This window comes from Bidens hawaiensis, unplaced genomic scaffold (genome assembly GCF_021521415.1).
Source record: "Bidens hawaiensis isolate Kalapana, Puna unplaced genomic scaffold, B.hawaiensis_p1.1 tig00034232_1, whole genome shotgun sequence".
Classification (NCBI taxonomy): domain Eukaryota; kingdom Viridiplantae; phylum Streptophyta; class Magnoliopsida; order Asterales; family Asteraceae; genus Bidens; species Bidens hawaiensis.
The window spans coordinates 94,785-112,062 of NW_027495914.1; the positions used below are offsets into that span (position 1 = coordinate 94,785).

The 17,278-nt window shown below is 33.8% G+C and overlaps 1 protein-coding gene and 1 pseudogene across 2 annotated transcripts; one reads left to right on the plus strand and one right to left on the minus strand.

Moving 5' to 3' along the window:
• The first annotated feature begins 1,979 nt into the window (after nucleotides 1-1,979).
• Nucleotides 1,980-5,924, plus strand: LOC143585938 (putative metal-nicotianamine transporter YSL6). The gene is made up of 7 exons (XM_077067604.1): nucleotides 1,980-2,539; nucleotides 3,579-3,751; nucleotides 3,823-3,920; nucleotides 4,096-4,233; nucleotides 4,320-4,509; nucleotides 4,599-4,728; nucleotides 4,818-5,924. Exons 1-7 carry the CDS (start codon nucleotides 2,170-2,172, stop codon nucleotides 5,750-5,752), a joined length of 2,034 nt encoding a protein of 677 aa, XP_076923719.1. The 5' UTR covers nucleotides 1,980-2,169; the 3' UTR covers nucleotides 5,753-5,924.
• Nucleotides 5,925-6,075: 151 nt separating this feature from the next.
• Nucleotides 6,076-8,413, minus strand: LOC143585941 (GRAS family protein RAM1-like; annotated as a pseudogene). Its single transcript, XR_013144624.1, has 2 exons — nucleotides 7,366-8,413; nucleotides 6,076-7,197 (listed from the first exon to the last, which is right to left on the minus strand). The product of XR_013144624.1 is annotated as a GRAS family protein RAM1-like (transcript).
• Nucleotides 8,414-17,278: the final 8,865 nt, after the last annotated feature.

Below are 17,278 nucleotides of genomic sequence, written 5' to 3' on the forward strand. Positions count from 1 at the left end.
GATTAGTGATTTTTAATCAAAACTACGTAGTTTTAATTGGTTTTACGTGTAAGGTTACACGCCTAACAGCACCGTATTCACTTTCCCAATGATAAATATAAGCAAATATTCGGAATAATATTATCTTCATAGTGTAGATTAGGGGTGTTCACGGTTAGGTTTGAAACCATGAAACCACTCAAACCGGTTATTGGTTTGGTTTCACGGTTGGTTTTTGTCTTAACTTTCATTCAGTCGGTTTCAAAATTTTTAAACCGTATCAAACGATTTGGTTTACAGTTTATACTTAAAAGTCAACCTTATAAAACCAGACCAGACCGTATAATTTATTATATTTAATTTTTGTGAATTATTCATATCTGTATGATTATTAGGCATAATTAATTTGAAAATTGTATAAAGTGTAAATAAAATGTATTCCTACACGTAGAAAAATATGGCTTAAGCCCAATAACACAAAATTTCAATCCTGCCTTCTTCATTTCTTTGAATTGAAATCTAAAACCATTTTCACGTGTCACGACTCACGACATCAACTTGTTTTTCTACAAATTTGGGCTACTTGATCTTCATTGTTTATACACAACTCTGTAACCTTTTTAACAGTTTGTTGGGACAGTTTGTAATTGACAAGCTATTATACCTTGTTTTGGACGCCTTGCATAAATTAAGGCCCTTCGAGCACAAACCGTGAAACCAAATCTGAACCAAACCGTTACTTACGGTTTGGTTTGGTTTGGTTTGGTTTGGTTTGTTTTGGTTAGGTTCGGTTTAAGAATTCAACGGTTTGGTTTTGGTTTGCAGAATCTAAAAACCGTTACTAACGGTTTGTTCACGGTTTGATCTAAAACCGTGAAAACCAGACCGTGAACACCCCTAGTGTAGATAGAGACATCCTTTGATCTAGAGCTGAGTGTAGAACCACACACCTAAAATAAAACGAAAGTTAACAATGTGAATTCATTCGATCATTTGAAAGTCACAAATTTAACTCCCAAAGTATTACTTTTTATATCATCTCTTTGGCCTTGTGACGTCTATATAGCGAATTGACCTTGTGGTCTCTATAGTCGCTATAGCCTAAGCATGCACTTTGTGCGCTTTTGACTACTATGGGATTTATGTTAGTCATATATTGTTATTGTTTCATCCAAGGTTGCAACAACCGTTTTACACACCCTAGGTGGCCGACTGGAAGTTGGGTATACTCGGAGTGCTCGAAGAGTATTCGAACATGATAAATATATGGAAAACTAACTTTTTGATATTATATATGTGCCAAATATTAAAAGTTTACTAATATTTATCACAAAATAGGTGAATATTAATATAAATAAGAGAAATACATTTTAAATAATAAATTATTCTAATAATTGCTAACCATTAATTAAAAAATGATATTTATTCTTTAATAGTATTGAAATACAAATTATGTTTTATTTTTTTTAAGTGAAAATCGGCACAAGTTCATCAACTATATGTGACTCTGGCTGAGGTTGACCACATTTTATCGATTCTTAGTAACTAGGTGAAGTTAAAGAAACTCGCTTCGACGACATACCTTGTACCGAGCACTTGACCTTGTAAACCTACTTTTACAACACTGGTATTATAATATGCATTCTATTGACCATTTGTTTTTGTTAAAATCATTTTTGTAATTTTGTTGTGTGTGACATTATAAAATCATACTCCAACACTCACTAGCAACATTGGCTTTTAAAAAAATTGTTCTGCATAATTACAAGTAGTTTCAAAATATTTATTTGTAGAACCGTTAAAATATTTCAGTGTGTAAAATATTTGATAATGATTTTAATATATTCAATGGTTCTTATGAAAAACAACTTTGAATAATTATACTTTTCTTTTTTGCTTGCAAACTCACAACAAAACAAACGTGAAACGTGAAAATGAAAACTAACTAAATATATTGGTTGGGACCGGTGCACCCTGATATCTATTTTGGTAAGAAAAAAAGGTCCTTTTTGTCTTGATGAAATCTATGACAATGTCAATCACCTCAAAATTCTGGATGATTCAATGATTTTTGGTTTTGATCTTTGTCAAACAATTTCTTGGCATCTTTGTAATATCCTAAGCATTCATCTTTCAAAGTATCTGCATGCATCCTTGCTTCCTGTAATTATACAATCTTGATTCGCTGAAATGGGCGCGGAAACCAAAGAACCAACCGTTGAATTCTCACCGAAATTGGTGGACGAACCATCCAAGAAAAAGACTGTCGATGATTCCCCTCCGGAAATCATACCAGAATGGAAAGATCAAATCACATTAAGGGGTTTAATTGTTAGTTGTTTGTTGGGGACAATTTTTTGTATCATAGCACACAAGCTCAATCTTAACGTCGGAATCATCCCTTCGTTAAACGTGGCTGCTGGTTTGCTTGGCTTTTTCTTTGTCAAAACATGGACCACTTTCGTCGAAGGGCTCGGCTTATCTACTTACGCGTTTACTAGGCAAGAGAACACTGTTATCCAGACGTGCATTGTTGCTTGTTATGGCCTCGCAAGTAGCGGTAATTTTTCATATCATATCCTCATATTTAGTTATTGTTGATTATTAAAAGAGTTATAAAGGAATGACTAATTATTTCAATCTCAGTCTCCAATCATTTGGTTCATATCATTTGAACATAAATATAAGCAATTCAGATTAATATTATCTTCATAGTGTAGATAGATACATCCTTTGATCGAACGCTGAGTATAGAACGACAACCCTAAAACAATATAAAAGTTAACAATGTGAATTCATTCAGGTGAAAGTCACAAACTCAACTCCCAAAGTATTACTACCAATATAAACTTGGCAGCAATACCGAAATGTTGACACTAACCATTTTCTATTAGTCAAACCAGATAAACATTGTTTGTTCATCCGTTCGTTTCGATCATTTGTGTTCGTGAACCTTTCACAAACAAGTTCATTTCCTTAATTAACGGATACATACAAGAATTTCATTTGATAATTTGTTGTTTGTGAACCGTTCACTTGTTAGGTTCGATTCATATACAGCCCTACTCAAGGGTATGGAACTGGGCATGGGCCATAGGCAAGGGGGAAAGAGGTGGGTCGGTGATGGTTTAGTCAAGTGTTAATGCTCTAGTTAGGTTTAAAACGTAGGTTGGTTTTGTAATGGTACAAGTTAGGATACTTAAGTTTTAATTAAGATATACATGATTTAGTTTAGTTTAGTTTAGTTTAGTTTAGTTTAGTTTACGTAAAGGGTTATGGAAGATTTAGATGATAGCATAATATGGAAATTTTGGTATTATAGTTAATTTTGTTTGGTAATTTACTTGTATTTACCTTAAGACACTTTTAGGTTTATATGGCTAAATAATCTAGCTTGAAATGATGTTGGGGCTGAATCCGTTGGGCGAACTATGCCTAATCAACCTAATTGTATAACGGACCTAGAAGCCATGACATGTAACTTGTAACACATGCCTTAATGCGAGGAGTCGATTAAATAATATAAATATTAGTATTCATGAATGCTTACATATAAATTAAAAAATGGGACATGAAAATTTGAAATTGTTACACTATAGGTGGATTCGGGTCCTATTTGTTGTCAATGGATGAAAGAACGTACAATCAAATCGGCCCAGATTACCCTGGTAATCGCGCTGAAGATGTAAAGAATCCAGGATTATCATGGATGATTGGTTTTCTTTTTGTTGTCAGTTTTCTTGGCCTTTTTAGTGTTCTTCCACTTCGTAAGGTAATAACCTTGTATTTATTAATATATCATTTTAGCAATTAGTGAAAGATTGTATGCGTGTTTGATTTCAGGTTATGTTGATGGATTATAAGCTTACATACCCTAGTGGAACTGCCACCGCGATGTTAATAAATAGTTTCCACACTACTGACGGTGCTGAGCTTGCAAGGTATATATGCTAAGCATGGGATAATTTATTTATCAACTGCTTCTTGAAGTTCATTAGATTATAACTTATGTAATTAAAGTATTTTTTATGTGATTTAGTTATATAATTAAAACTGTTGGCTAGCTTGTACCCAAGGCTTGGATATATAATTTATTTCTAACATCTTGTTCCACAGGAAACAAGTAATCTGTCTCGGAAAGTACATGAGCTTAAGCTTTATATGGAGTTGCTTTAAATGGTTCTTTGGTGGTATTGGGAATTCATGTGGATTTGATCATTTTCCAAGTCTTGGCTTGACTCTATTCGAGAACACGTATATACGTTTGTTATATTTGTCAAGTAACGCGTGGTTTAATTACCTTAAACTGAACATAACACGAGGCGCATTCTATTCTGCAGGTTTTACTTTGATTTCAGTCCTACTTATGTTGGAATTGGTCTTATTTGCCCACACATAGTCAACTGCTCAGTCCTTTTTGGAGCAATTCTGTCGTGGGGCTTTCTTTGGCCTTTGATCGCCACACAAGCAGGCGATTGGTATCCCTCTGGTTTAGGAAAAAATGACTTCAAAGGTCTTTATGGATACAAGGTATAGGCATTTTATTTTACTGTTACTACATTAAGTGCTTAGCAACACATGAAAGGTTAACTTTGTTTTTCACCTGAATTTCTATGAAGGTTTTCATAGCTATCTCCCTTATTCTTGGAGACGGGTTCTATAATTTGGTAAAGATAGTAGTGATCACCATTAAGGCTTTATTAGGAACCGCCCGACAACAAGATCTTCCTGTAATAAAGGACTTAGCTGGTCAGATATTAGATATACCTTTAACTTATATGTTACGTAAAATTGTATATTGTTTTGACAATTGAGACTAAACTATGCAACTTATACAGACTCTGAGGATTCAAAATTACAAATGGAACAGCAGAAAAGAGATGAAGTTTTTCTAAAAGACGCAATTCCAACGTGGTTTGCAGCGTCTGGCTATGTGGGCTTGGCTGCAATATCAACGGCAGCAATGCCACGTATATTTCCACCCCTCAAGTGGTACCTGGTTCTGTGTTCTTATGTAATCGCGCCAGCCTTTGCTTTCTGCAACTCTTACGGATGTGGTCTCACAGACTGGAGTTTATCTTCAACATATGGCAAAATCGGCCTCTTCATAATCTCGTCATTAGTTGGAAATAATGGAGGTGTATTAGCTGGTTTAGCAGCATGTGGTGTTATGATGTCAATTGTCTCCACCGCAGCTGATTTAATGCAAGATTTCAAAACTGGATACCTGACTTTGTCATCTGCAAAGTCAATGTTTGTGAGTCAAGTAGTGGGAACCGCCATGGGTTGCGTCATTACGCCACTCACATTTTGGATGTATTGGACTGCCTTTGAAGTTGGGTCCCCGGATAGTCCTTATAAGGCATCATTTGCTGTCATATATCGCGAAATGGCAATTCTTGCAGTTGAGGGATTCTCTGAGCTTCCAAAGCATTGTTTAGTCTTATGTTACGGGTCCTTCGCAGCCGCCTTGGTTATGAACGTGTTACGCGATCAGGTTCCTCCAAGTGTGTCTAGATTCATTCCCATTCCCATGGCAATGGCTGTGCCATTTTATATTGGAGCTTACTTTGCAATTGACATGGCTGTTGGGACAATCATATTATTCATTTGGGAACGAATGAATAAAAAGGAATCGGAGAATTATGTAGGAGCAGTTGCTTCAGGGTTAATATGTGGGGATGGTATTTGGACGATTCCATCAGCAGCGCTTTCTATTTTGGGGATCGACCCTCCCATCTGCATGTCCTTTACCCCTTCGGGCGACAGCTGAGCATATAGAATATGCACAGATCAAACCATTATTTCAGTTAGACATGTAAATATGTTTGATATGGTTTTCTTCTATCCCATGCACTGGTTATGTCTTGTATTTTAATTTAGATTTCAACATGCTGGTGTTAGTTTAGTAAAACCATATCTATATAAGAAGGGACGGACCGAAGACGTGGGCTACGAGGTCACTGCTTTGTTACAGTATTTGTTAACCAAAATTTGACATAATTCTATCAAGTGTTATATACAACGATCTTTTATAAAGCCAATGGCTACCTTTATTAATAAAACGGGAAACATAATCTCATAAATAGTTAAAATGTATCAACACCTCCATGCAGATGCCGCAAGAATTGGCCTATCTTGCCATCCTAACAACAAACAACCGTTGTCTTCCGTCAATCTATACCCATCACATGAGTACAAACTCAGCAGTATCTTCGACTGAGTCACCGCGTTCTCACTCAGTGGCAGCCCTTGAAACCCTTTTCCCTCCATGATCTTCCTCCATTTCTCCAACCTCTCATGTCTCATCACTCTCTCGGCCCCTTCACACGCCACTATGTTCCTTATCTCCGGTGCAAATATATACTGTTCCACCTTAGCCCGCTGCGCTGAGTCAGCTGGGAATGTCGCGTCAAGTGAGTCAAAGATGGCTGAATAATAATGTAAAGCTTCCAAGAATCTACCCAAGAAGTAAGGACCATTATGGCTCGCTTCTTGCTCCACGATCGTGACGATCTTTGGGGCTTGGTCTCGGATCATTGCTAGTAAGTTTCCAAAGCATTGAGCCGGGACTCGCTGAAGGCGGTTCACTGAGTTAACCGCCAGGGCTTCACCAACTCGTCGGTTGAACATATGTGGTTCTAGGTCTTCTAGTTGCTCACTCACCGCGTGGAACTCAAATGGGACATTGAGGGAGTAAGCTAGCTCGGACAAGCACCGTCCGGTTTCCTTAATACACTCTAGAGATGAGCCGATCCCTGTGATCCGGAGAAAAGGTGGGCCACTGGGCCGGGCTGCCAGTGCTTGCATGAATGCAGGCCATTGGTAGCCTTGAAGGATGTCGAGATCGATTATATGCACACGCTCTTCGACTTCAAATGCCTCAAAGATGGCTTGGTTAGCGGTGAAATGAGCAAATTTGATGTATGGGCATGCTTGGTAAAGAATTTGATATATTTTTAGGATTTCCATTGCATTTGGAGGGAAGGGGGTGAACTTTGGGGTGGATGAGGGTGGTTTTGTGGCTAGCGTTGCAGCGAGACGAGCAGTGAGGGCCTCGGTGAAGCACGAGGCGACGCGTTGCATGGAATCGCCAAGTGGGGAGACTACTCGGTTTAGGTGATGAAGGTACTTTCTGGCTGACATGAAATCGTCTTTAGCTACTGCTTCGGCACATGCTAGAAGAAGGTGCACCAGTTGAAGTCCAGTATCATGCTCCTGTTACACAGTTTAATTAAACCTAGTTAAGATAAAAATTAAATTGTTTTTGTTACGAGTCTATTGTTTGCTATACTTTTTTATAGCAAATTAGAATGGAGGACAACACTCAATAGTCGATATATCAATATTTGGTTTATATAAATATTATTAGAAAGAGAAGTGAACCTCGTCAGCAACCGGGGATCGAACCATGAGGTGGTTTTGGGTTATTGGTTACGGTTGCGGTCGTGACGGCAAATGTTGTCGTGGTTCAGGTTGTTGTTGTCGCCTATGTTGTTTTTCTTCTTGTCTTTCTTGCTCAAGTTATTCCATGAGTGGTGCGTTTGAAGGTGAAGATCGGATTTGATGATACACCTGATTGTCATCAATGGACGTACCGCCACCACCACCATGCACCATCGTATTACTATCATCATAAAATGTAGAAGTACTGTTGGGCAACGTCAGGCAGTCCAACAAATCTGTGATATCATATGATTGATCCGAAGAAGTAACACCTGCAACACCAGTGGTGGAGTAAGCCAAGAACTCATCATCCCCATCGAAATCGTCCAAGATATTCTCAATAGCTGGTAATGAAATCGTCTCGATTTCCATGAACTGATTATTAGGGGAGTTGCAGTTACTGACAACCCTTTGGAGGGGACTCATTCCTTTTGGTTTGCTAGTGTTGTTAAATGGCGCCAAAGGAGACGCTCTGCGAGGGGGCGAACACCCAAACGGATGTTGTCCATTATTTGGGTAATAGTTCAAATTTGAAGATGTTCTAACAGGAGACGAGATCATGAAATCCGCCTCGAGTTGATCAGAGAAAATTGATTCCCACAAGGTCTTAGTATCTGGAGATTGTATTTCCATATCTCCATGATCAATAGATTCATATTTGAGTGGAGATTGCGAAGGGGGCTGTGGTACAGGTGCAACTTTTTCGATATTATCAGATTCATGGGAGGCCGTAGGTTGGAGTTTTAAGCATGAACTTTCAGTAATGAGAGTATTGATGTCATTCTGTAAGGAAGTAGCATTGGTGGTATGTAACATTGTAGATTGAAGCTAGATGAAAGTGGTTATGGTGAAACGGTGTTTTAATAGTGAAATTTGAGAAGGTAGAAGACAATATTGAAGTTGGAGGTTAGTTATCGGTTGAAGTTTGTTTGTATAGCAAAATCCAACAACTCCAATTACAGGTTAAAATTTTTGGATCTTGTATATGCCGGCGAATTGATTAGTTTTTTCTTATTAAATTCTAAAGATGTTTATAAAACCATTAATTATTAACTATTAATATTAAAGAGGTGTGCTTGTGAAACATCTAATAACATTTCCATAGGAATTAAAGACAATTGTACGTACATGCCTGACATGGGGACTACGGTTGTTACCTCTCTCTATATAAGGCACACTTAATCTTCATGGTAAACATCATCTTTTTCTACCCTAATACATAGGGATGGCAAAACCGTATTCAATGGGAATACCGAAACATATAGGGTCGGTAATGGGGTATAGGACCGCGTATTCAATGGGAATTACCTAACACTAGTTACCCGATAAATACCAGATGGGTTTTAATTACATATTGGACAAACTTTTATAATCAGGTATAAAGTTGGATTACCTAAACTCGTCTCAAAGCCGAAACATTGTCATCGTTCGTTGCAAATACACAATATGTTCACATTCTGTGCTACTCTTATATTGATGCTTATACATATGAATTTTGGTGTATCCAGTATTGGCTTAAGCATTGAAGAGTAATTTTGGGCTCGACCTTTGAATTCTTCTAACAGGCTTCTGTGTTGTATTTTACCGTTTAAGATTTAGTTGATTAATCTCCATATAACGATCCTGATTTCAACTCGACAGATCCATGCAGCAACATTATCTAAACTGTAGTACTAGAAAATTTATTATGAAATATATTTATTAACTCTGAAAATGTAGGTTTAATTTGTTTCTACCTAGCTATAAATTGTAAAATATCATCAAGAATAATAGTGAGAGGAATATTTTCGATCGGTACTTAAAAAACTAAATATATGTTGCCAACAAGACCGTGGGCTCCACATTGAAAGTGAAATGCGTCTGGCTCCACAATGAAAGTGAAATGCGTCTTTATTGTTATAGCGATTTTTTTTTTGGCAAGTATATTAGAATATACGTTTGGTTACTAAAAAGTAGTTTTATTAACAGAAAGTGTTACCTTGTTTGACTTCATTGACATCATCTTCACTTCATTTGACTTATTGGTAGAGATTAACGTGATACTAACTTTTCTGAAACAGCGTAATTATCAACTCATCTTATTAGCTCATTCATAGCTAGATCCAACTTAATAAATTAATAAAATGAAGTTTCTAACGTTCTATTTAAAGAGTTCTACGAAAGTTAGATTTAACTATATGTCACCAAGACACCAATTGCTTAATGGGTGAATGTTATTCATTTTCATTGGTGGACACAGGACATATTAATATAGATCAACGTACCTTTGATGAATATAAGGTCAGTGAGTAATCTATCAATGAAGACCCATAGGAAAAAGTGTTTGTGTAAAGATTGACAAGTCACCAACTGTTCAGTAATGGATCCATGAATTTGATTTAGTGGGTTCACTGTTCGGTTCGGACTATTTCCACGGTTCTGGTCGGTTAAGGTTTATCCCGTAATAAAAATACGATACAATATGAAAATATAAACTTCGTCATTAAAATTTAAACATTACTAGTAAAATATAAACCGCGCTTCACCGTGTGGTAATAACATGGATACATTTACATTATCAATAATAACATCGTGAGTAAAATTCACATTGAAACGTGAAACAAAAATCTACAATCAATATTAGTTAGTTCATGATAACATTATTCCTGTATCATATATGGCCAACATTCATCATCTATTTTTATAAATCTAGTCAATATAATGTGCTACCTTTTTATATATTCAAATAGTGTAGCATTTTAAGTCTTTTCAATTGTTAGTGATGTTAAACTAATATTACAAAATACTGTATAATTAATCCTGTGATATTATTACTAAATGTTTAATCTGTGTTGGTAAGATTGTTCTCAAGAATGCAGTAAATGACAAAGAAATATAAATTACAGATTCATATCCGCTGCACCCATCCAAAAATCAAAACATTACAAATCGAATCATACGCCATTTGTGTGTTTTTTAAGAAGCCTACTATTGGTTCTCACGAATCAGCCAACGGGATAGAACCGGAACCTAATAACTTATTTAACGAAAACATAATAACTATCCAATTCTAATGGGTTAAGTTTAACGGGTTCTAACGGATTAACAAATATTTTGTTCTAACTACGTATTATTGATTAATATGAATTGTTACTTTGTTAGTAATGTTTAACAAATATTTTATTACTAATAATTGAAATATGTATATTACATTTTTTTATACCTTTACATTGGTTCATTTTCACATAATAACTTACATAAATTGTAAAAGGGTTGTTCCTGTAATATGTATTTGAGGTGTGGAGAGGGCTGGAGAAAAGAATAAAAAAGAAAAGAATGCGTTGAAAGCATGAATCGAACCCAGGTTCTCAAATTAGGAAGCATGTATGTTTACCACTAGATGAGAGTTCCACTTTGTGTATCGGTTCACTCACTAAATATATGTGGGTTCACTCTCATGTTATATATAGGCATTCTATATAAAATTCGAAACTCAGTGGGTTCCCGTGAACTCGGTCTCGCCTAGGTAGATCCGCCCATGTGTCTTTATAGAAGGACCAACAATAGAGGCATTATAACAGGCATAGGGCTGTAAACGAACCGATCGAACACGAACAAGGCCTTGTTCGTTAAGGAAATAATGTGTTCACGAACGTTTCATGAACACTTACCGAACGAGGTTTTATGTTCGTGTTCGTTCATTAAGAAAATTAATGTGTTCACGAACGGTTCACGAACACAAGCGAACACAAATAAAATCGGCATAGCCTAGAGATTAAGACCGATGTATTCATCAATATGAATAATGAAACATGTAAATGAATTGAACGAACACGAACAAGGGCATGTTCGTGTTCATTCATTTAACTTTTAACGAACACGAACACTTAATCGAACAAATATTTATGTGCATGTTCGTTTATTTAAAAAATGAACATTTGTGTTCGTTTCTGTTCGTTTGTTTAAATTCTAAACGAATATAACTGAACAAAGATAAAAGAATATATATGAACACAAACAAACATAAATGAAAACACTTAAATGAACACAAATTAACAAATATAAAACTTTAATTAGATGACTCATTCAAATAATATTTAATTATTTTTTTATTAATACATGAACAAACATAAATAAATAGACATAAACGAACGTTCATGAACATAAATGAACGAACGGAACATGTGTTCATGTTCGTTCGTTTAATTAAACGAACACGCACTTTTTGTTCATGTTCGTTCGTTTATTAAATAAACGAACATAAACGAATTTTCCGTCGAATAATTCACGAACAGTTCACCGAACGTTCGATTCGTTTACATGCCTAAACAGACATATTAAGAGTACACCTTACCAATCACTCAACCGAGGTGCGTTTATCGACGGATCTTGCAATAGAATTATGTTGTATGTTTCACCAACCACAATATATCCTTCGCTAATTGTCCAAATTGTGATCATCGAAAATTTTTGAAAACGTTCGGTTTCGGTTTTTCAGTTTTGATTTTTTGGTTTTCGCTTTCGGTTTTGGTTTTGGTTTTTGCTATTTGAGCTTGAAAATTTTGTGGTGAAAGGAAAGTTGGCCGAAAATAATGAATTTAAGTATAAATAATTTTGTTAATTATTAACTAATAGACTGTTATACATTTTGCCAAACTATTTAGGTTACATATTTATTAAACTAGTATAAATTATTTAAAATTAAAAAAATCTAGAAATTCACTATGGTTCGTTTGTTATTACATACAAAACTAACACCAAAACCGAACCAATACAAAATATTTCTAGGTTCAAAATAGGATTCAAGAAAATGAAATGAAACATAAGACTTAGACAAATTTGGTTATTGGTTTAGTGTTTAAACCTTTGAAAGAAAAATATATATTACCTTTATAATTGTCCATTTTTAGAATTTTATCGAAAATATATAAGTGGGTCCATTTTAAATTAATTATAAAATTTGGGTTATAATAATGGTTAGTCACGTTATTATGTTGGGGTAGTTTCGAGAAGAATCTTAAACAGTCCCAAAATGAGTTTAAACGAGTAGTTCGTGTTTTGTCGGACACAAAATCGACTTTAGGTCGGGTTTGCTGGCGATATCACAAAAACATTATTTTTAAAGTTTGAATAAGAAAATGTTAGTTTTGGATATTTAGAGATGAAAATTTCCAAACTTTAACCGAACGAGTCGCATAAGCGAGCCAAGTTTGTTTTGATGAACTGATGCTATTGTTAAATTATTTTTTTTAACATAGCATCATGTTCTAAACGATTATAAAAACAGAAGAAAAAATAAATACAATTACCTGAGGAAATGAATGAAAGATAAAGAAAAGTCTTGACTTGAACGGGTTGAGTTTAAGAAGTCAAAGCTAACAAAGTGCACCAATTTAAGAGAATAACATATAATTTTCTAAATTTAGTTACGGCAAAGATGAAAGAAGAATACAATTCTATTTATAAATGAAAGATAAAGAAAAGTTTTGACTTAAACGGGTTGAGTTTGAGAAGTCAAAGCTGACAAAGTGCACCAATTTAAAAGAATAACATATAATTTTCTAAAATTTCGTTATGGCAAAGATGAAAGAAGAATGCAAGTCTATTTATAAATGAACCAAGCCAAAAGGTGTTTCAATAAAATTAATTGGTCAAATATAGCATAAACAAGTCATAAAAGTCAATTATTAATTACCCATTTGAATGATGATAAAGATTTGGAATGTAGTTAAGAGTATTTATTTTCGGATCAAAGAGTTCAAAAAAACATAAAAGGGGTTGAATTGGTCTTGGATCGGATTAATGACTTGTTTTAAAACAAAATCGAAACAAACAGCCGACTCGCGTTGCAGTTGTGAGAATCAAGTAGAGTAATTATATATACAAGCTGAATAATTATAAAATTACATCATAGAGTAATTACTCTATGATGTAATTTCATAATTATTCAGCTTGTATATATAATTACTCTATTTGATTCTCACAACTAGCACGTTAATTTCATTTGTACGTTAATTTTTCCCTATATATGTATACTAGTTTTTATCCCCCGTATAACGGGGGTTGTCTTACATTATTCGTTTATAATATTCGTATATTTTTTTGGATTTTAATTTTATTATTGAAAGGAAGTTTATAATATACTTAGGGTTTGATAATGAAAGGGTTTCACAAATAAATAAGATGTTATAACTCGATTTAAAATCTATTTGGGATGAGACCCATAACCCGCTTATTTTTTTACTGTTAAAATTGTTTCTTAATTTTCAATAATATCTTTTTTTTAAATCGGGTTATAATATTTCATTTATTTATGAAACCTTTCATTATCAAATCCCAAGTATATTATTAACTTTCTTACATTAAATAAAATTAAAATCCTAATAAATTTATAAATATTATAAACGAATATTGTAAAACAACGACGTATTACGGGGGTTTACATTATTCGTTTATAATATATATATATATATATATATATATATATATATTAGATTTTAATTTTGTTTATTATACGTAAGTTAATAATATACTTAGTTTTTGATGATAAAAGGGTTTCACAAATAAATGAGATGTTAATATTATTAATAATATTAAAAGCTAAAAATAATATGCTTAGTATTTGATGATTACGGGGGTTGTGTTTTTTTTTCGTGTCTAATATTTATATTTTTTTGGATATTAATTTTATTTATTATAAGAATAATAATAATATACTTAGGGTTTAATGGTGAAAGAGTTTCACAATGTGATGTTATAACCTGTTTAAAAGTTATTGGTATGGGGAGACACATGACCCGCTTTTTTTTTTTTACTATAAAATTGTTTCTTAATATAAATAATATATATTTTTTTTAAAAAAAATAGATATTAATTTTTAGTATATATCTCTATTTTATAGGATTTTCATATCAAATATTTGGTGAGATTAATTTTTAATATAATGAGATGTTATAACTTGTTTAAGGTTATCTGGGTTTGGTGAGACCCATACCCGTGTATCCGGGTCAAATACATGAGAAATCTTTATTTACAAATAAAACAATCTAGTGGCTCGAGAGAATGTAAGAAGCATCCAGAGAGCTTTTAAAGGTTTCGTTTATATGTTTAAGATTAAGATTAAGATTCTTAGTTCTATAGTTTTTCTTTTCTTTTCTTTTTTCTTTCTTTTTCCTTTTTTTCGCAAAATTTATTGTAATTTATTTGCGTTCTCATATGTTTTACATTATTCATTTATAATATTTATATTTTATTTTGGATTTTAATTTTATTTATTGTAAGTGAGTTAATAATATACTTAGAATTTGATGATAAAAGGGTTTCATAAATAAATTAGATGTATACCCGGTTTAAGCGCTATCTGAGTTTAGGGAGACCCATGACCCGCTTAATTTTTTTTACTATAAAATTGTTTATTAATTATAAATAATATTTTTTATATAAATGGTTATTAATATTTAATATATCTCTATTTTATAGGATTTTCATATCAAATCTTTGATTAGATTAATTTTTAATATAATGAGATGTTATAACCCGTTTACAGGCTATCTGGGTTGGGTGACATCCATACACATGAATTTGGGTCGCATTAATGAGAAGCCTTCATTTAAGAATAAAACAATCTGGTGGCTTGAGAGAATTTAGAGAGCTTTCGTTTATATATATTTAAGATATATATATATATGTGTGTGTGTGTGTGTGTGTACACTTGAAAATCAAGAACAATGAACGATCAGAGTCAAAACTTCAAAATATATAAATGAACCCTTGAGGTCAAAGATAACGCGAAAATAGTAGGTCAAAATAAATTAACGAAACTATCGAAGTTAAAACGAAATAAAAGATGTTATTGAAGTTAAAACGATATAAACAAAACTATTGAGTAACACAAAATAATAAGAATAATAAATGGAAATATCAAGGTCGTGAACATCGTAATAACTAAATGAAATATTAGGGTCGAGAATAACAGTGTGATTAGATGAAACATCGAGCTAACAAAATATAACCAAGGAAGAGGAATAAGCGTTGGGTTCAAGAATATTGAAATAGATAAACAAAAACTTTGATGTCAAAATTTCAAAATAGATTAGTTCTTGGAGTCGCTAATGGCATGTTAAACAAATGAAATTTCCATATAAAATAATGAGAAAATTACTGTTTTCGTCCCTGTGGTTGCAGGGCGGAGTCACATTGAGTCCCCGAAAAAAAATTTGAACTGGTTGAATCCATGTGGTACCAAAAGTGACCAAAACGAGTCCTTTCCGTTATCTTTCTGTTAACAACACTTTTAAAATGAGGAGCAATGTAGTCTTTTCAACATATAACACAAAAAAAAATATATATTTAAAATGCAAAAATAGATCTATTTTACATCTAGCAGAACCTAAACGGAATTCCGGCGACCCTTGGATTTCCGGCGACACATCTAGCAAAGGCATAACTATCATGAAAGTTTAGAACCAGTATCCTCGCTCCTTCAACCGGTGCTCCCTTTCAAACCAAAACAAAACCGACCTTGGTGGTGGTTGTCGGTTCCAGATCTAGACCGGAAATCCAACCGTTGTATGGTGGCGACAACAAACAGAGTGTGGTGACCTTCTGTGACAGCGAACGTAGTATGGTGGCAATATAAGTAACAGCGGCTGCTAGGGTTCCGCCTTGCTCTCTGGTTCAGAAGACGGTTTTTAGAGAAAGAAGCAGCAACTACGATGACTGAACTAGGGTTCCGCCCATAACCAGGTTCCGGCGAGTAACCTCGATTCATAGGTGGTGTATGGTGAGGCTCCATGCTCAGATGACGGGGGAGGAGGTGATGGAACCCTAACTTCTTATCAATTTTTCTATCTTATCTTTAATTGATGGAGATGGAAGATGAGTTGGTGCTTAGTAGTGGCTTGTGGGTGGTGGTGGTACTGGCAACATGTGTGATGGTTAATTTTATAGAGATGGGAGATAGTTGGTAACTTTATTATTCTAATTATTATTGTAATTTAAATATATATTATTTTTGTGTTACATGTTGAAAATACTACATTTCCCTTCATTTTAAAAGTGTTATTAATAGAAAGATAATGGAAAGGACTCATTTGGGTCACTTTTGGTACCACGAGGATTCAACCAGTTCAAAGTTTTTTTCGGGAACTCAATGTGACTCCGCTCTGCAACAACAAGGACGAAAACAGTAATTTTCTCTAAAATAAAATATCATCATGAATAAAAGCAACATTGAGATTAAGAATAACAAAGTACATAATTGAAATTTCGAGATTGAGATTAACAAAGTAAAACATTGAACTCAAAGCGATGAAACCTTTAGATAGAGAATAACAAGATGAGTTGATGAACATTGGGCGGAAAGAGAACCAAACAAATAACCAAAACAATTCGTGTAAAGTAAAAAACTCAACATGTACACGTGACTTCTATTAGATAGCTATAAACATAACAACGATTTTACGTAAACAAATCCGTTCAGAGATAGGTGGTCATAGATAGTCAAATGTAGAATTACAGTTTCTATTAGATAACCATCTACATAACCATGTTCATAGTCCCGATTCCACTAACAACTAAGTTTGTGTATAATCGATCCTAGACTTCGAGATTGAGATAACAAAAGTAAACTGATTCAACAATATAACTATGTACTTTAAAAGATGTATGTATTTGTGTGTTTTGTGCTTGAGAGTAAACACAACGAAAATAGATTAACAACAATAAATAACCAAACTCAAATATAAACATCATTCGAAAGTATTATATACATAGAATTATTTCGATTATATCCAAACAGAATTATAAAAAAATATACGCATGATGAAGAAAGAAAGAAAAACAAAATGTAGCTTGTGATGCTTGTCCTTTTTTT